This window comes from Sturnus vulgaris, chromosome 2, assembly GCF_052056855.1.
Source record: "Sturnus vulgaris isolate bStuVul1 chromosome 2, bStuVul1.hap1, whole genome shotgun sequence".
Lineage (NCBI taxonomy): Eukaryota > Metazoa > Chordata > Aves > Passeriformes > Sturnidae > Sturnus > Sturnus vulgaris.
In genome coordinates this window covers 80965161-80985311 of record NC_142244.1, presented here as the reverse complement: position 1 = coordinate 80985311, position 20151 = coordinate 80965161, and the positions used below count along the sequence as shown (strand labels likewise).

The 20151-nt window shown below is 39.6% G+C and overlaps 1 protein-coding gene across 2 annotated transcripts in view; it reads left to right on the top strand.

The window, feature by feature from the left end:
* The first annotated feature begins 2049 nt into the window (after window positions 1–2049).
* TMTC4 (transmembrane O-mannosyltransferase targeting cadherins 4) overlaps window positions 2050–20151 on the top strand; it is a 54004-nt gene continuing 35902 nt past the window's right edge. Inside the window, exons 1-5 of one of the 2 annotated variants that reach the window (XM_014873354.2) lie at window positions 2050–2151; window positions 4449–4664; window positions 9162–9277; window positions 11256–11472; window positions 15444–15531. In XM_014873354.2, coding sequence (XP_014728840.1) covers window positions 4503–4664; window positions 9162–9277; window positions 11256–11472; window positions 15444–15531 — 583 coding nt within the window. In that variant the 5' untranslated portion in view covers window positions 2050–2151; window positions 4449–4502. Of the gene's footprint in view, window positions 2152–4433; window positions 4665–9161; window positions 9278–11255; window positions 11473–15443; window positions 15532–20151 lie in introns of those variants that run through there. The other variant, XM_014873353.2, reaches the window with a different exon arrangement.

The window sequence follows — 20151 nt, the reverse complement described above, 5'->3', positions numbered from 1 at the left end:
GGCCATTGGTTGAAAGAAATACATCAGCAAATGTGATAAAGTCAAACTAGCTACAGAACAAAACACAGAAATGTGAAAGTGAGTCAAATAGTACAAGTCTGGCAATCGTCACAGTGAGTCTGGTAAAGCAAATCTCAACCTTGATTCACAGAACCTTACATATATTTACATATGCTTAAATTAAAATAAATTCTTACATATGGGCAAACTTAAGCATGAACTGAAATTTCATTTACTTCATTAGAAGTTATAGAAGATTGAATACATGATATACTGCCTTTTCTAGCTAAGGAATTTCTTTCTAAATTGGGCCCTTCTCTTCTGAGTTAGGGCCCTTCCATTAGAAAACACTACTTAAAAATTCTATAAATATTGTAATCTCAGGAAGATTGTTGAATTTGGGAAATCTTTTTGACAAGAATTTGACTTGTTAATACGTATGTGCGGTAGTTTGGGGGGTGGCAGTTCAAACAAGGAAAAGAAATACCAGGAAACATCAACCAATGCTTCATCATGAAATAATATGGCAAATCAGCTATTTTTAGGAAGTTATATATCTCAATGCTTTGGATTATAGAAGCAGAAACCTAGCAAATATGCTTTCGTTGATCATCTTATGTTTTACCTTGCATTTATAAGGCAAAATAACCCAAAAGTCATAAAGACATCTCTCACTTTTACCATTTCACGATGGCAAATTATGAAACACAAAGCTTCCTCTCTGTGCCCACTTAGATCACTAAGTCAGGGACAAAGCCAGAACAGACAAGATCATTTTAAAGTACAAGGCTCAATTTATTGGTTTGCAGGTCTTTGCGTATCTATTTTAGCTCCTGTACCACGGGGACCAGAAGTCTGCAATCAGTTCACAGAGCTTTGCGTGCTCGATGACAGCAGGTCGCCGGCTTTCCAGCTCTTCACAAGCGACAGGCACCTCAGAGGCTTTGTGGTAGCTGTTTAACAGGCACGAGTTACAGACTTCCATCTTAAAAGCAGGAGCTCCACGTATACAGCTGAATAATATACGAGCCTGGCAATTGTGCTGGCTCAGCTGCTGCCTCACACGCAGCTGAGCTGCCCGTGTTGCAGAGCAGATGTTCCAAAGCAGGTGTCAGCAGACAGCTATGGGTGGCAGCCACCAAAGCCCTCCCAAAGCAGCGTTTCCACTCGAGAGTTAAAGCCTCAAAGGAGCCATGAAATAACCTTGTTAATCTGACGCTTGATCATGCAAACATCTTTAAAAATCCCACTCCAAATTGTATGTCACTCCCTGGCACACCACCAGGAGTTCTCATCCAATTTCAGAATATTAAGATTTTAATGGGGGTTTTTTAGAGAAGCTTCTGTCGAACATTTGGTGCTACCAGTTCAATGTTTAATCACACTTTCCTACAAGGAAATCGCGGTGATGTTTAAACGTACGAATTAACTACACCAGATACAGCCTTTTTGTTGTCTCCTCACAGTACCTGTCCTGCCAACAGCATCAGCAACAACCCCAGTAGGAGGAGAGACTCTTACAGAAGGGTTGGAACGCTCTGCCAGCTCACCCCGCTACCCGTCCCAGGCAGCGAGACCGGACACCCATCTCTGCCACCGCCCCACCGGCTCTGTAGCAGCTTCCCGGGGGGATTCTCGCTCCGCGCCGGTCCACCGCAGGAACCTCGCCTTTGCGAGAGGAGTGGGGGGGTCGGGTGCTCGCACCCATGCCGGGTGACCCCCGATCTCCCGAGCCGCCCCCCACCCCACGGCCAGCCAGATGTGCGGGACAACGAGTACTGACAGGGTAGAACGGGCGGGAGCGCTACCGGACCCCGCCCGGCCCCGCCTGTGCGCGGGGTGCGGAGTTTGGGCTGAAGGGGGAGCGACCCGCACCGGCCCCGCTGCCACCGCGAGTGAGCTCCGGCTCCTCCCGCCCGGCCCCGCCCGCCGCGCGTCACCGCGGCCGCGACCAATGGGCACGCGGGGCTGCCCTGGGGGGCGGGGCCAAGGAGGGGCGGGGCGGGGCGGTGGCCAATGGGCTGCGGGGATGTTCCCGGAGGCGCAGCGGCCGCGGCCCCTCCCCCGCCGGCCGCTCCGGCTCGGGGCTCGCCGGGCGGGAGAGTTTCGCTCCCGGGTGGGAGATGCCGCGCGGGCTCCGTGTCCTCGCAGGTAACGCCGCGCGGGGGAACGGGGTTCTCGGCAGTGCCCCGTCTGCTGGTGGGACCGGCCCGGGTGGGATGAGGGCCGGACGGGACGGGCCCCCCTACGGCGGAGCTGTCGCCGCCAGGACAAAAGGGGAGCGGCGGGCGGAGCAGGGCCACCGCCAAACTCCCGGCGGGGCTCGCTTATTCCCCAGCGTCGACCCTTACCCCGTAGCCGCCGCTGCCTTCCCGGACGGGCTCCTTCCCCGGGACCGCCCGCTGGGTGCCCGGGACCCCCCCCTCTCCAAGTTTGCGGGGCTCCGTGCGCGGCCAGCGCCACCCTGGGTTCGGCCACCCCCGCGGCGCCGGCGCTCCCCGGCGGGAGGCACCGTGCCCGCCCCGCCGCGGCGCTGCCTGCGGTGTACCGCGGGTGCTCTCCGGGTCGGCTCGGGCTCGCCTTTCCTTGGAGAGGGCGGCGGGCAGGCGCCCTCCCTCTCCGCTGCCCCGGGCAGTGGCGTGTGCGGCGCTCCGGGGAGGTGGCGGTCCCTCGTGGGTGCCAGCACCGCCCCGCCCGTGCGGTCACCGCGCTGCCCGGGGAGGGAGCCCCCATGGACCGGCCTCCCGGAGCGCGGGGAGCGGGGCTGGCAGCAGCTGCGCGCCGGATAAATAGAGCAAGCGTAATGGGAGAAACTTTCAGAGCCAAATGAATTTTGAGTAGATTAAATATTTTAATTGCGTGGTGCGTGTTGATGCTGTATCTGTGCTGTTGGGAGCAACGCCGTGCACTTCCCTCAGTCAACAGCCACGCTTTCTCTCTTTGTTTCCGTCAAACTACGAGCGCAAGGGTGAACTACTCCGAGGAAAGGTTTTGCTCTTAAAGCAACTGCTTTGCTCAGCCAGGGAGCTCTAGGCTCTCAGGTTGCACAGCTCCAGGTTACTGACTTTATCTGAATTTGGGAGCAGCGCCATATGGTCTCCAAGGCGAGGAGGGCCACTGGTGTGGCAGGGTGTACTGCCTGTCCCTGCACACGTGTGTGCAGGAATTGGGAATATGCGGGGACCGGAATGTAGTGCTGCAAAAAGAGAAAGCTACAGAGCAATTGCTGTAGCAGCTCCAATGGTCAGCTCTATTTCAGAAGCCAAATGATTGGAGCTGTTTTCCTAGACCGTGCAAAGACATTAAATGCAATGTTTACAGGCGTGTACCGGAGCTATTTTTCTAGATTTTCTATTTTTCTGTATGAAGGTATTAAATGCAGTATTTTCAGGAGTGCAACAGTTGATTTAATAAGCAAATAAATAAGAAGAAACTGAAGATAGGCTACTATATGTGCCTATCATTCTTTGGGCTTACAAAATAAAAAAATCATATTCTGCCTGGCTTTTACTGCAGTTTTCCATTCATAACCTCCTTTGTTTGCTGTTTATGCCAGCACTTGATAATAAGACCACTCACAGTGGTGTCTGAGCACTCGAGAAGCGGAGGCAGAGTAGTCCAGACAGAAGGCTGGCTCTGGAGCATCCAGAGACCCATCTGAGTAAAGGTAGCTCGTGGGTGCAAGCCTCCAGTCTTAGTTCCTGCACGCTGATGTATCACTCAGTGTGCTTGGACTGCAGGGTCTTTTTCATCTGCCTCAACAACCTCATGAGCCCATGAATACAGCAGTGGAATTTCAGCTGCACTTGAGGTGTGCAGAGTGATCTCGTGAACACTAGTCCCATCTCAGTTCTATGGGTCTTGTTATCTCATTGCTTAAATTGTTGAGATTTGGGGCCTAGTCCATTAACTGCTATTTCCATGTGTCTGTCTGTGATGTTTGTATGAATTCTTTGCATGGGGGAATCTGTAAGACTAAGTCCTTTAATTTGATTAACTGAAGGGAGTTGAGCTCTTTTGGCAATTGACAATGTTTGCTTTTCAAACGTGGAAGGAAATTATAATGTTTATCATTTTCTACAGGACTTTGTAAATGCTTCACAGTACCCCTGATGCATCTGTTTGTATTGCATCAAAAGAACAGTAAGAAACAGAAAAACAGTGATTTGCTCTAGGTTTTAGAATTTGTCTGTTCCAACGTTTTACCTTAGCATCTAAGACATTCTTGTATTTATCTCTGTGCTCCAACCATGAGAAATTCTGCCTTTACTTTCTCATTTGAAGTACAAAATTATTTTTAGGTATGTTCCAGTAACTATGAGAGGCACTGAGGGAAAAAATGTAAGGTTATATGAAACTTCATCTCCTCTCCCAAGCCAACTTTCCTTTAAAATTATTTTTTTAGTGAATTACAGCTGTAACCATGCAATTGTATGTGTTTCTTCCAGATTTTCAACCAACATAATGCTGAAGCTCCCAACTTTGAACAAGTTTTCCACAGAATGGCACAAATGGAACCTAATCTGGACCATGACGTATCATGGTTCCTCCTTCCATCATACTGGGCTAAAATGGTCGTGGGATTAATTTCCTTACTCTGTTTTGCTAACAGCTATGATGGAGATTTTGTCTTTGATGATTCTGAAGCCATCATCAATAATAAGGTTTGCTATTTCTTCTTTTCCTCACACCCTTTGTCATAAATGGTCATAAGAAAAGAAATAATGAAACAGTTGATCTAAATAGGCCCAAAAGTTTCAGCCAAGTAAAGAGCATTCTTTAGGTATAACTTTTCTTTTTTGAACTTCATTTTTCCATTTTGTTTTATTGGGTGTTTTTAAAGTTAAGCCTGATTTAAGGGTATCTGTACATCAAGACTGCCAGTAGGTCAAATTTTATGCTCATTCCTAAGTCAGTGAGAGTGTATAGTAAACTTTTCTGATACCCGTGGATGTTAATAGGAGATTTTGTTCATTGTCTTCTCAGGGCCACACAGTAAGACCAGTGAATAAATTTACTCTTGTTGCAGGTACATGAGGCATCATTAAGCTATTGTAGGGTGCAGGGAGTCGTCAGGTGTAGTTTATACAGTAAAAATGTTACAGAAGCAAGCAAAGATCCCTTTCCCCTCCTTTCCCCCTTAGTGTTCCTGTGACAGCAGTATTTTTTTTGAGATAGAGGTGGATTATTCTTGTGTTCCATTTTAAAGCTGGCCATACACGCAATGAACAGACCTTGAAATGCTTAGAAATTAACATGTGATTCGAACAAACCTCTAGCTGAGATTCTTTTGACTTTGAGCAGTGGAGTGTCTTCAATTGCTGAGACACTTCAAGGATCACACGTAGCAGTGAGCCTGTGCCCATGGATGGGTATTGGTGTTACACCTTTTATGCTGTTCTAGAAGGTGCTTGTTCAATGTTTAGAAAGAAAAGCACAGGATAAAAATAATCACATTCATCTCTTGGTTCTGTCTTCCTGAAGCCATGGGGTTACAAGGAGGATAATCTGGAGACTCATACTGCTAGAAGAACACAATTCACTTTTCTTTTTCCTTGCACAAGATATAGAGGCAACTTATCACAATGTGCCTTTTAGAATCATGCAGAATTACTGTTTCCTTAGACAAATTTCTGTTATGCATGTGTAAGTCATCATACCCTCAGTTATAAATGTATGGGGGAAAAATGCATCTTTCAGCATGGAAATAAATCTCAAGGCTTTCAAGAGAATACTGTAGACAAATTAAGAACCTATAGCATTGTTGCTTTTGGTTTTTTTAAAGTAGTATTGTATTTTAGATTGCACAGCTCCTAGCAGTGTTTCATTCTGCCAAGTTTTATTTGGGACCTGTTTATAATATTTTAATTTCCTGAAAGAATGAACGAAAGACTGATGTTGAAACAAGGCAGGTTGTTTTGTTAATGTGCAATTTCCACACTTATAATTTCTCTCCATTTCTTTCAGTCTTTATTCTAAAAATGTTTCAATTTATCTATGCAACCCAACAATTTGCACCAGGATTCTAGCTGTTGGCAATGCTAAGAAATTCAACCAACTGCTTGAATAAATTCATTCATATGTAGTCTGTACGTTTGAAAAACCGTGAGGCTGATTCTATTTTTCACATCAAAATCCGCTATTGTTCCCTAGAAATTAAATGAGGATTTTGTGACAATATCATTTTAACACAGGGGTCATATGGAAATATGGAAATTCAAAATCCACAAGAAAATTGCAGAGACAATGAATTTACCAGTTTAATGGGGAGGGAGATTATCTAGCAATGGCACAGTTTATTAAACAAAACATGGCATATTTTATTCCTATTTAATAGGAAAGATAGCAGTTGAGGTAATTTTATAGATTTACTGAGCATTGCTACTGTAGTATTTTCTTGGGTACCACACAGTGCCCTTTCTGTTAATTTACTAGCTGCAATCATCCCAATCTTTTGCTTCTTTTATTGTTTTTTTAGCAAAAGATACACATTTAGTTGACCCCATGTCCTATCATACCATGGAACATTCCATTATTAGATTTTGTTGGAGTTAAAGGCTGTTTTCCAGATGCTTTCTTATCATTTTAAGCAGCATTTTAACTGTTACACGGTGGTAGCTTTTGTCTTTATTTATTTACTGGCTTGGCAAGACAAACAGTTGGATTAAGCAGAGCTTCAGACACAATATGTCATTTCCATAAGCCTTTATATAAAAAAACTGACCTTTCTTAAAATCTTGAACTCTGCTGTCTGTAAGTTGCTGCTAATCAAATATTTAGAGATTATTTGATAGCTACTTTTGGTTTTAAAAGAGAAAATCACATGTAGCTTTTAAACAGCTGTGTCTCTTTGAGCAAATCGTTCCTATTTTAGGGTAAGTTCACTAAGTAGGAAAATCAATGTAAGAAACTTTCTCACAGAACTTGGATACAAGGGCAAGATGCATGATTGAAGATTTTTAGGTCATATGGAAATGTAATCTAATCACTAAGTAATTCCATGCATTCAGCTTTTCCTGCATTCTTCCGATGGAAGACAAAAGAAGGCTGATTATAGCAGAACGGGAAATCAAGCCTTGTACATTTCCCATCCCAAATTAGTGAAGACCATCTGTGACATGGAAGACATACTTTTCTTTTTCAGTACTAACATTTATAAAAGTAGGTCTTTCGTGGACCTTATGTACATAAGGAGCGGTGCTGCTGGTTGGGAAAACAGTCTGAGGGCCACTCCACCCTCTGACAACTGGCCCCTGCAGAGCACAAAGACTTCAATAGATGCTGGTGTGCATCCCTGTCCCAGCTTGCCTCTGGAAAAGCTGTATTGATTTAGTGAGCTGTTGGTTGAGTGTGTTCCTGCTCTGAGAGTCAAATTATGACCTTTAGGGTTTGTGTATACCAATGAGGAATGGAACAGGAATTTTGGTGCCTAAGGCTAAAATTGCGGTCCTGGGAGAAGAAAGAAATTTCTAGCTATAACTTGGCAGTAGAAACATCTGTGAGAGCATGAAGAAATTTTTCACCTTGGTAATTCTTAAGCCCAAGTAGGATCCCCTGAGAGTCTTGATTTCTTAAGAATTTCCCTGCGAGTGCCTTAATTGACAGCTGCAGTCTAGGTTTTTTCAGACTGCAGTTTTAGCCCTGCTCTCTCTTCTAATCTATTGATTAGTTACCTATTAGAGAATACTTCAGTTCATTTGACTAATACTGGCTGAATTTGATCAAGTGATAGAAATAAATCTTTTCTTGGATTTTTTTTAATTTGTATTTTTGAATGGATGAAAGTGAGAATATGCTAAGAATATTCTAGTTAAAGAAGCAAGAAAAAATTGGTTATTTGAAGTTCAGTTTAGCAGCAGCCAGTCATCAGAGTCGAGCAATTTGGCTGTAATTTGGGGGTATGTGCAAGCCAAAAACACTAGCTAAGGGTGAGATGGAAGGTGCTGGTGAGCAAAGAAGTGCTCAAGATACTATAAAAGCAAGTGAGGTGGTAGCAGCATTGGAGAGGAACTGGAATTAATAAACCAAGGGAATTGCAATGTGAGAATCTTGTAAGTAGATGGAGTTGTAGGAATAATAAGACAGGAGTACCAGGGTTTGTAAGATCTTTCATGCGATTAGTAAGCGTGGTTGTTAAATTACTTGTGTTTGCAGTGTCTTGTTCACCTCCTTTGGTGCATTGGTCTAAAATAATTTCAAGACAGAAGGTGGGGGTAGAGTAACTTGTTGATTGCAGGAGTAGTACTGACTCGTACAGTTTTATTCTTCACTTCTGTCTCAAGTGTCTTTAAACCTGCATGTACCTTGCTATAGCATAAATTGGTATTTAATTGTACTAGGGAAGCAGAAGAAGGGCAAATATATGTTAGCTTGAACTTCCAAGCTTGTCCTCATAGACAACTGAGGCAGATGCTAGCAAGATCCTTATTTTTCCTCTAAAGTGTATGCTTTCCATTTAATAGCCTATATTATTTGGATTTTTCATTATCAGCATGACTTGGAGATAAAAGGGAAGAGCAAGCAAGCAAGACTTTTTCTTTGCAAAATTTTTATAAGCTCCTATTGCACCCCAAATTAAAATAATTCATTACCTTTCTGTCTTTTAATCTTTTAGAGCAGTATATAGAGATGTTGATTCTTGATTTCATGTATTAAGAGTTAAAACAACTTCAACTATTTGAATAGTCCTGTGCAAAGCAAGGCTTCAAAAAGAGCTAATTGTTGTTTCCTACCTTTAGTCTCCTTGATTTCATGCTTTCATTAGTAGTTATGCTACTGTACTGGTAAAAAATGACTATTTTGCAGCAGTTAGTAGTTGGCCTTCTTTGCAAGATAACCTACACCTAAAATCAAAGGCTTTTTACAAAATTATAAGGTAAGGAGGTTTGTGTTTCATATCTCGGCTATTGACCAGATTATAAACTGATGCAAATATAGCCCTAAATTTCATGCAGTTATGCCTACTTACAGAATCCAGGATCATGACATTCAAAACCTTCATTGCAAACTTGGGTACCATGGGTCAAATGTCAGTAGTGACCCAGCAAAACTCCTGCTATGTCCATCTTAGTGTGTGCTTGTATCAGTTAGAGCTTGTTTGTGGTTTAGCTGCTTTGAACAAAGGAAAAATTTCAAGAATCTGGCAATTTGTTTTCTTTTAGGACCTCAGGGCAGAAACCCCACTTGGTGACCTGTGGTATCATGACTTTTGGGGTAGCAAACTCAGCAGCAATACCAGTCATAAGTCATATCGACCGCTAACTGTCCTAACTTTCAGGTGAGGCTTATATTTTTGCTCAAGGTCTGAATATTTTTTAACCTATATTGACTCAATTGAATTTAGGGGGGAGGCAACAGAAAAGGCAAGAAAAAGTAGCTGGAGGGTAGTTGGATACCTTTCCAGAATACAATATTTGAGTTCACTACCTTAATCTCAAATAGTGTTTTAATTTTCCAGTGGTTTCTTTCCAAAAATATTCATTATTCTGACATTCTGTATTTATATTTTCAGAGATTCTGTTTTAATGGTCTTCTATACCTGATACTAGGGGGTCTGTGGTTTAGAATGTCACATCATCAAGGAATTAGGAGGTGTATGTTCCTTTCACTTAGCCATGCTGCCACTTACACTGCTGTTGTAGTTTTTGTTCTCTGCTTTCCTGCTGACCTGTCAAATTGTTTATTTTATAAATAGCATCAAGGTACTGTGGCCTTTTTCCACTGGCTCTCTGTATAGTCTTCCCATCTCTTTACCTCAATATTCTAATTCAAGTGTCTGAGAATCTAGTGAAATATCTGCTTATGTATAACTTGCTAGTTTTGTCAGATAACTAAAGGTTTGAGGATTACTTTTGTAGATGCTTAGCTCATGCTTCTTGCACAAAGATTTGAGCAAACAGTAGACCATGTAGAAATCTGGCACAGTAATGCAAAGAATATTTGAGGACTCAGTCTTAATTTCTTTATTTTCCCCTTGTGACTTAATGGTGTCAGTGGGGACTTGGTGCTTGTTCTGCAGTTGCCCATTCCAAACCAGGGACTAAGTGCAGCAGCAATGCTCCCACTCTTAGTCCTCATATTCAAGCAAAAACTTTGACCCTTTAGGATAGTGTCAGTGTTTTAAGTACCTAGTGCTATGGGTTTCACTGTCTATTGGGCTTTCTTCACGTTGTCATCAAGAAAAATAAGCAACTGAATAGAACATATCAGAGTCCTAAACCTATTAAAGCTTTCAGTGCATTACACAAAACATGCTTTCCTTTTTTTTTTTTTTCCTTGTCTCTGTGGTATATTCCATCTCTAATAACATTCTGGTTTGTTTAAAGAGTGAACTGGGAGGCAATCATTACTATATCTGAAAATATAGATGAGCCAGTGGAGATGGTCCATAAAATGCTATTTTCACAAATAAGAAATAGGTTTCCTTAATTTCCCTAAGCTCCAACCTTTATGTGTATCATATTTATAATAGGTTAAGTTTTTAAATAGATTTTATTCATGCCAGATGCAGATTCACCAAAAGAACTGTGTAAAATTCCCCTATTCAAACTAAGTTTCTGTGTACCTTTCCTATTGATAATAGGAATAATGTGTGGATAATAGCACAATGTTCTCCCCTTTTCTTCTCAGCCTCCATTTTACTGTAGAGTTCCTGTCTTGAATAGGGATTTAGACTGAATTTTCACTTACAGTTCTTTCTAATTCTTGTATGGAACATATCTCTAACCAGTCTCACAAATCAATTACCAAGATGTGCTGACTACTTTCTGGGTGGATACTGATTGCACCCACATGCTAGAAGGAACCTCTTTCAGAGAGTATGTCAGTGGAAATCATAGTCCCAGTGCATATTAGTTTCCTCACTGTGTGGGTTTAATTAACATAATTTCATCAAGTTGGCTGCTCTTAAACCCAGGAGTATACCGCAGTGGGATGGTTATTTATTCCCAGGATACTCCAGTGTTGCAACATTGAAATTACATTGTTGACCAAAAGCCAGTCCTAAGTAACTATAGGAATGATTAACATAATGGCACTAAGGTATGTGTTTGGAGAGGGTAGATACTGTATCCATGTGATATTCCCTAGGAATACCTTGGCTTAAAGACTGGGATATTGTTTCTATCTTCTTGTGGTGTCTGAATGGTAACACCACGTGTACTGAGATGTCTGCTATGGGGTTGTTTAATTTTTCTATTTGTGTTTTTCTAAGCACTGTTGTAATTCCTAGCCTTAATATTTTTGTTTCTATATAGAATGAATTACCTTTTTGCTGGAGGCTTCTACCCAGTTGGTTTCCATGTCATCAATATAATACTGCATTGTACTATCTCAGTGTTGATGGTTGATGTGTTCTCCATATTATTGGGTGGATTGCAATTCAGTAATAAAGGAAGACGGCTAAACCTGGCTCCAAAGTCCTCTCTTCTTGCTGCTCTGCTCTTTGCTGTGCATCCAGTGCACACCGAGTGTGTAAGTATTGAACAATTCTCTCCAGAGATTTTAATTTTAGAAGTTCTTGACTAATTAATTCTGGCGTAGCCTAATACTCTACAGATTGCTGTTATATATTCTTAACACTTCTCTTGGCACATGTCTTAATAGAACAATCAAATATTGTGGTTAGTACGTCCAAGGCTTGTAATTCCACTGAGCTAGACCTTATTAAGGAAGATAAATCAATCAAATACAATAACTAAAGAAGGTTAGCACTATGCCACAGAGTTTCCCTACCTCCTGGATTCCCCTAATTACTTTTAATTTCCATTTGCATTGATAAAAAAACAAAGAGTTTTAAAACTGGAGTAGGGGCACTCTAATGAACTTTGTATGTGACTATTAGAATACTGCATCCAGTTTTGCATCCGTGCTGCAAGCACAACACTGGAAAAAATTTAGAGTGCTCAGAAGAGCCATGAAAGTGATTAAAGGGCTGGAAATCATCCTGTTTCATGAAAGATCAAACTGGGTTTATATTTTTAATATGAAGAAGAAGATTAAAGGATTTTTTTTTAAATCATAGTCTGTAATTATTTACATGGGGAACACAAATTTGACAGTACTGGGCCCTTTAACAGTGCAGGCAAAAACAAAGATGTAAAGATGCAGAATAGAAGCATGGCACATGTATAGCAATCAGTTAATATGTTTGACCAAAAAGCAAAGTCCTTGTGGGGGAATTCTGTGAAGAGAAGGTGGTGTTTTTAAAAAGCTTTTTTGCGCTTGTAGTTAAGAAAATCTTATGGCCTTATGCCAGTGGACTTGCTGAATGTTGCCACTGATTTCTTGATCTTGTCATGAGGAATAAATGAAATATAAAATTATCACAATAAAGGAAAGTTTTTTGGGTTTTTGTTTGAATTTGGAAGGTCTGAGCTACAGAAAAAAGTACTAGCCTTAATTCTGATTGTCCTAGCAATCAACAGTGAATCCTACAGTGCAGATTCTACGTATGTGCCACTGAGTTTTCGTTTATGCACAATATGCCATGGTTTTGGCTTCTTGCATTTACTCTGCTCATGAGTGGTGGGGAAAAAGTTATTGAAAGCTGTGCTCTCAGCTGACTGGAGGCCTTGCATGTATTGAAGACCTAGAGATGGTGCAGAGTTATGCATTAGTAATTTGGCACCTTTTCTGGCAGTGTGGCTAAAACATCTTGACAATCATTCTCTGGTGTTCACTCGCCTGTGCAATAACTTCTTTGTGAGAGTGCACTGTGTCAGAAGGGCCCCTCATATTTGTTCTCCAAAACCAGTTTTAGATGTCAGAGTAAAGTAAAACAAGTCTTCAGTGCTTTTGATGTTCTGACATGTAAAGAGAAATCTCACTTGAGTCTTAGCTTTGTAGTAGACCTACTATTGCCCTCTTTATCAATATCCATAAATTTATTCTTCATTCCATTTGACTCTAAAAATATATTTAAATCAGTATGAGAATATTAATCAGCCCTCTGTCATATCAAATAAATTACAAGTTGTGTGTTCTGCTTGCATATTTGAAGACTTGCAAATGTTTCAGGCAAACAGTGGAAAAAGAGGGGGAAAAGGTAGCACGCTTATATATCAGGCCTCTTCTAAAATCCAGGAACGAAAAAAAGCCTCTTAATATTTACATGATGAATAATAAATCTTCTCCAATGAAGAAATCATTATGCTGCTACAGTTCTAGGATGAGTGTGAGTCTGGCAGCATCTCTTAAAAAGCATTCCTTATGATTTTAAACCTGTGAGTTTCAAGTATCCGACAGCCTGGTTTTTGAAATAAGATGACATATTTTGACATAAAATTGTGAAGAATCTGTCTGTTTTCTGCTTTGGGTTTTGGTTTATACAGCAAAACAAACTGTCACGTAAAACAGATATTGAAAGGTGCAATGCTTTCAGTACCTGTGTAAGTAAAACACTATAATTTTCCTACCTACAAGTAAATACTCTTGTGCTATAGTTCTCTGCTCTAAAAAAGACCTATTCTTTGTAACACTTCAGTGATGAAATGCTAAATGAATCATGGACATAAGAATATATCTGATACTAATTTAAAACTGGCTTGTTTTTTTTCCTTTGTTTGCCTTCTTATCAGAATCTATATGCCTTATCTTGCATTTTAGGTAACGTTTTGCTGTTGGAGTCATCTGAGGCCATGTGCGTTATTAGCCCCTTAATCTCTTTGCTGTAACAAGTGGACATTTATTTTCGAAATTGTCAGCTCACCTTAACTTTTATCTCATTAGGAAGAGCGGCTCCTGAAGCTCTGACACTTCATTATTTTCACCTTTCAAAGCACTCCGCAGCTATTGAGTTAATTCTCATAATTCCTTTGTGTGATAGAATAAGAAGCAGCAGAAAAGTTAGGTGCACAGCTGTAGATAAATCAAAAAGTTCTCCTGAACTGAATTTAGGAGTCCAGCAGTTTCTTCTTTTACAGTGCTCAAGTGAAGCTGAGGGTAAAAGTGAGAGAGTGTTTCTGCAGTGGAATCAGTCATAGTCTCATGGCTCTACACTTCTCTTTCTGTGATGTTATTTAGAAATAGTTGCTCCATCATGTTACCCTGACGCAAAAAAATACCCTTTTCTTTTTTTGGTTTCTTCTTTCTGTTCCACACACAAAATGGGACAACTGGTATACTATACAAGAACTGAAATTTCTGCTTTTGTCCCTGAAATATGATCACAAAAAGTGAAATTAAAAAGAAAACCTCTAACTGTTCTGCCCTGCTTCTGTACATCTCCTGAAAACATGGAACTCAGCACTCCAGGAAGCAGAGCTAGACTGAAAAATAAGGAGTATTTCCATGATCTTTGCTCTGGGTGTATGTTCCAGTGAGGTTCCAACATCAGGGCCTATACAGTCCCCCTACCAGCTCCATGTCATGATTTTCACAAAAAAAAAAAATTGTGGCGTTATCCTGTTATACTCGTGTAATTGAGAATTGAAGATCCAAAAGTGTCTTGTCCTGTCTCAGCAAGTTATTGTAAATACATTTCAGAGACTTGGACCAAACCTTACAGATAGCTCTGAGACTGCACTTGATTTAAGTAGGCTGGCACAGATCTCAAGTACAGAGGTCCCAGGATGTGCTTCTCATCATTTTGTATTAGTACAGCTTCTGTTTCAAGATGCAGTTGGGGGTAGCTCTAATGCAGTCAGTTAATATAACACAAAAGAGTGCCAGAGGGGGATTTTTTTTTCCCCCTGAATCTGCAAGCTGGAAGCTATTTGTCCATTCTGAGTGTTCAGACTGCAATTTGAAGGCTGGCTTGTCTTCTGAAAGTGAACAGTTTTGATTTGTGTTTCAGCAGAGCTGCCAATTTAATTGTGGTTCAGGATGTTTGGCTTCCAAGCCATGTAATGGCTTCAAATCGAAAGAGAGTAGATTTAGATTAGGTATTAGGAGGAAATTCTTTAGTGTAAGGGTGGTGAGGCATTGGCACAGGTTGCCCAGAAAAGCTGTAGATGCCCCACCCCTGGAAGTGTTCACAGCCAGGTTGGATGGAGCTCTGAGAAACCTGGTCTAGTGAAAGGCAGAGGGTTTGGAAGGCAATGGTATTTAAAGTCACTTCCAATCCAAACTGGTTTATATTTCCATGTTTTCTAAGTGTTCTGCTGAAATGCAATTTGATCCAAAAAACAGATGGAATTGTGTAGAGTCTAAATTTTATTCAGTGAACTCCTCTTTCATTTCTTAAAGAAAAAAATTCCATAAACTAAAATTTTCATAAGGCAAAGCTGAACTATTTATGTAGTTGATACTAATCAATATGCAGTAAAAAATAGGATGCATCTTAAAAACTGGATATAACTAATCTGGTAAACCAAGTTAAAGGAAAAAAAGTGATACTGTTATATTCCAGTATATATTTTACTTTGTATGTGTTCCTTTACTTCAGGTTTTCTAAGAATAAAAATCTGATAATTTGAAACTTCTTTATTTTTTTTTTTTTTAAGGTTGCTGGGATTGTTGGCAGAGCAGATCTACTGTGTGCCCTGTTCTTCTTGTTGTCATTCCTTGGCTACTGTAAAGCATTTAGAGAAAGTAAGCATTCTGTTTGCCCCTTTGATTTTCTATTGTGTATATTTTCAGCATTTGTACATTTCAGTGAAGTATAGCAAAATTTTAAATGTCAGATTGATTTGTTTACCCTCGTAAAATATTTTTTTTAAAAACCTGCTTTAGCAGGTATTGTTAGAAATTCTGAAAAGGTTGCTGTCCCTAATTCTTGTAAAACACTGAATTTAATTTAAGAAAAGTCTACTTTATTGATAGGCTTATTTGCTAAATATTTTATTGTTTAGAAGTTTAATGAAGTATTTTAAGAAGTATTTTAGAAAAAAATCAAACCTACAAATGTACATGCTTAAATATTTTACTACTTTTTCTGCCATTATGTTGGGATGTCTTAAATTGGAGTCAACTTTTCAGAAAGTTACTTGTATTTATAATGGATTGCAAAGAATTATGCCTATGACTAAGCCTTCTAAATTCCTGCAATATGCAAGTGCTGGCATATGCTGAATATAGTGTTACTCATAGAATTTTTGTAAGACAGCTGTGTTTAACTTGAGCAATTCCTTGGTAGATGTTTTTTCAAGTGAGCTTTCAGATCTCTGGTATTATTTGATCTGAATGCAGGTTGGCAGTTCAAATGCAGTTGTGAAGAAATTTTGGGGGCTCTGTTAAATAAGCACACAAGAAGGCATAAGTTCATGACTGAAAAGCAATGCAGGACATGCAGTCTGGTATCTGAATGTGCTCTACCACATGAAATACAGGACTCATTTAGTGAACCCACAAGGAAATGTGTTGTGAAGAGCTTGTCTGTTGTTCAATAGGCATGGCCTGTAATGATTAACCAGAGCTGGCAGGGTATTTCAGAGGCACCTGAGCTGACTTGGTGATCTGGCTTCACAGCATAGTTAAGGCATCACAGAGCCCTCAGTGTGGGCTGAGGGGAGTGAGTTAGTCCACAGAGAGCTGTGAGATGCTGTGAACAGCTCCTGCTGGTTCAGTTTAGATTGTTTGGAACTATTGTGCATATTTCTATTACTGATATAATAAGTTTATCTTGCCATTTCAAATGTTACTTAAGATGATTCCTGTTTACTTTGGCTATATTTTTCTTCCATTTGAGTAGGTTTAATTTCTTTCAACTGAGCTAATGATTTCTTGATGAAAATTTGCCTTGGGTTCTTGCTGGTTTGTTTATTCTTTTCTCACCTATTTTATTGGATATGATTGTGCTTATGATGTTTCTTCTATTAGTGGGTAGAATAAGATAGATAAATCAAAATACTGCCTTATCTGTTTTCCTATGTATTGGGTAGACAGGTAGGCTTATATGGCAGGGGTAATAATCTTTGCTTGAAGAACTCAAGAGCCAAATTCTTAGGATGACCACTGGAGATAATTATATAGGACCCTCTAATTATGTTATAGAGGACATCTTGGGAATGATTAAGGATGCATATTCTGGTTAAGGATGCTCTTCAACTTCTGAAGGCCAGTTTAATAGCTTTTAGAAATCGGCGTCAATGTAATATCCTTGGACTGAAATTTGTTTCCTTGAAACAGAAGAAGGAGAATGTTCAAAGACAAGATATTAAGCATACTAATTTTTATTCAGCATTACATCATAATAGGGGAGTAAATGTGTCTTTTAAGCAATTTTGCCAAGGAAAATTACAGTCTGCCAGCATTGTCTTTCAGGTCAGTTTTCAATGTTTACTGTCACCTTCACTGCCTGTTTTTCCCTCAGCAACTTGAAGAAGTTTAGAAGTTTGTCTGTACACAAGAATTTGTATCCAAGTTACATACTTGAGTCTTTCACCTTGATTGCTGCAAAGGCTACTGACTCATCAGCCAGGACCTTATCAACCGGGCACTCCAGAGCTTTTTCTGCAGAGTTGCTGCCCAGGCCTTAATTGTTGCATGGTGTTGTGTTTGATTTTCATGAGGCCCATTCCTCCAGCTTGTCATTGCCATTCCAAACAACATATCCATCTATCTTCTATCTGAACCCCACCAAAGACAATAAGCAGTTTTACTTGCTGCCCTTATTATAATTTTTTTTTTTCATTGTGGAGGCGAGGTTGGTCCAATCTGCAGCTGTTTGAACATGAGTGCTTGTGTAGGAAAGGGGCATGTCTGTATTGGAAAGGGCAGTTTTGGGAGAATGGAGGCTGTCTCTTCTCAAGGAGCTACATGACAAAGACAAGGGACAATGGTGCAGTTGCACTGGGAAAGGTTTCACCTTGATGTAAGGAAGAATTTTTTTTACAGCAAGAGCAATCAATCACTGAAACAGTCTCCCCAGAGATGTGGCAGAGTCCCCATGACTGGAGGTTTTCAAGATGCATTTGGACAGGGTTCTAGGTGATCTCGTCTAGGCTCCCTTTCCTAAAAAGATTTGGCCTGGTGATCTCTGGAGGCCCCTTCCAAACTGAACTGTTCCTGTGATTCTTTGTATGAAAGGTTTTAGGAAAAGGTAACCAAATATGGGGAAATGACTGTGGTAGAATGTGACTTTTCAGTGGGTTTGCAAAGTAAATAAAAATATTACCCTTGATATGAATTTCCTTCTTTTGTGAACAGTTCTTCTAGGTACACTCAAATAATAGGTTAAATAAGGAGTGAAAAACTTTTATCTGTCTTTAGTGGAGTTTGACTTTGAATAGATTGAGGGAGTGAATCCCAAATGTAAGCTGGTCTCACTGTGAATACAAGAACATGCCTTTTAAAAATATAAATTATAAAATATTATATATTTTTATATTATATATTATAATATATATAATATACTATATTATTATAATTATAATATATTATATTATATTTTATATTTATTTTATATTATTTTATAAAATATAAAATATTATAAACACATAATTTAAAAAGCAGATTTATACAATGTCTCCTAAGCAGCAAAGAAAAAGTACTTTTTCTTCTCTTAGAATGTTGTTCCCCTTATGTTAAATCTACAAGATCCAGAATGTCTGTGATAGTGCCCATGCATGTTACTAGTTCTGGAGCAAGAGCTGTTATTACATCATTTTCTAGGTCAGCCCAAGAAGGTAATTTATCTTTGAAATAGTCTTTCTTTGTGAGAAAGAGAGGGAGAAAACAACCAAAAACCCCTCTGTATCAGGTTTATGTTCCTAATCAAATAGAGATGCTTTATGGTGATCCTTCACAGAAGTGGATTGTACCAGTTTGTTCTAACATCCTTTTTCCTTTTGTCCTGCTGAGCTTTTCGTATATTAAAGGCAAGCATGGCCCTAAACTGTAGATCAACTGTGTGTGTCTTGGTCCCTGGATTTGGCTGTCACATTTATATAGAGCTTAGCTCACCAAATTTTTACAAGTGTAGGAGAAGAATTATCAAATGTTATTTTTTTTTGTTTGTTTAATTGTTACTAATAGATGCATTGTAGTGTGACTGTTTTGGAGCACGTAAAAGATTTGTGGACTCCATTTGTATTATCTTTTGAATATAGTTACCAAAACATGTTTGATGCCAGTTTGATATTATTTCATTGACTTTAAGAGAGCATCACAGTAAAACAAACATTGAAAAGCCTGATGTGATGCCACTGATATGGCTGGGTCAGTAACATAAATTGTTTGGCTACCAGCAGCATTCTAATACTATTATCAGATAGATTATGTAAGTTTCTAATAAAGAACATGACTACTCTTGCAGCAAGACAATATGAAATTTATGTATGACTGAATTTAAAAAATCTGGTAATGTTTCAATAGTTTAGACACAGTTAATGAATTGTCATTCTTTAAAGAAAAGGAGTCAAAAATCATATGTGAGAGACTGGTTAGTGCTTATTTTCACTTGAGAAAATGAATATAAAGATTTATAATTTTTTTTTTGCGTGGGAGTAGGAAGTCATAAAATGTCTGAGGAGGATTTAGAAGTACTATGGGGAAAGTATATGTAATAGGAGAACAATCAGGAAATCAGAAAAATATCAGTGTCAGGCTGGAAAACTTCCAAAGGAAAATAATGGTTTTTGTAAAGCTAAAGATATACTGCAGCTTGGTTACCTGATTTATTTGTGGTTTCAGTGGATTTTTGGGTAGACAGTTCCTTTTAGCCAGAATCTGAAGCTTTTTTATTTTTTTTTTAAGTATAGTCATTTAATTATGTGGGCTATAATTATGTCTTACTGAAGTTCTACAATTCTGTTACTTTTTCCCAGTATACCGTTTTTGAAGTTAGCATCTTTGAAAGGATAACATTTATAATTGCAAGGAACTAATCTGTTGTTCTCATTCTGTCCTGCTGTTTTAAACACAACTGTGGGGACAAATCCACTGCATAGGCTTTGGAGACAGCAAGAGCTGACAACTGTTTAGGTATGTTCTGAAGGGAATTGTGGGTTATTAACTTTGTTGAATTTTAATGCAGCTTCTCTGGGAATTCGTAAGGCAATTTAAAACTGCTGTAGTGTTCATTTTTGCCTTCCTTTGTCTTCAGTTTTGACAGTGATCCAGTTGCATGTATTTGCCATCTGCATTGGCTGTCTCTGAGTAATGCAAAATGAGGAGTTCATGACTTGGTCCATGTGAATAATATTGGTGTAGATATTAAATACGGGACCAACTCTTTGCTCATATGCTATGACATCTAAAAATGACTTTGTT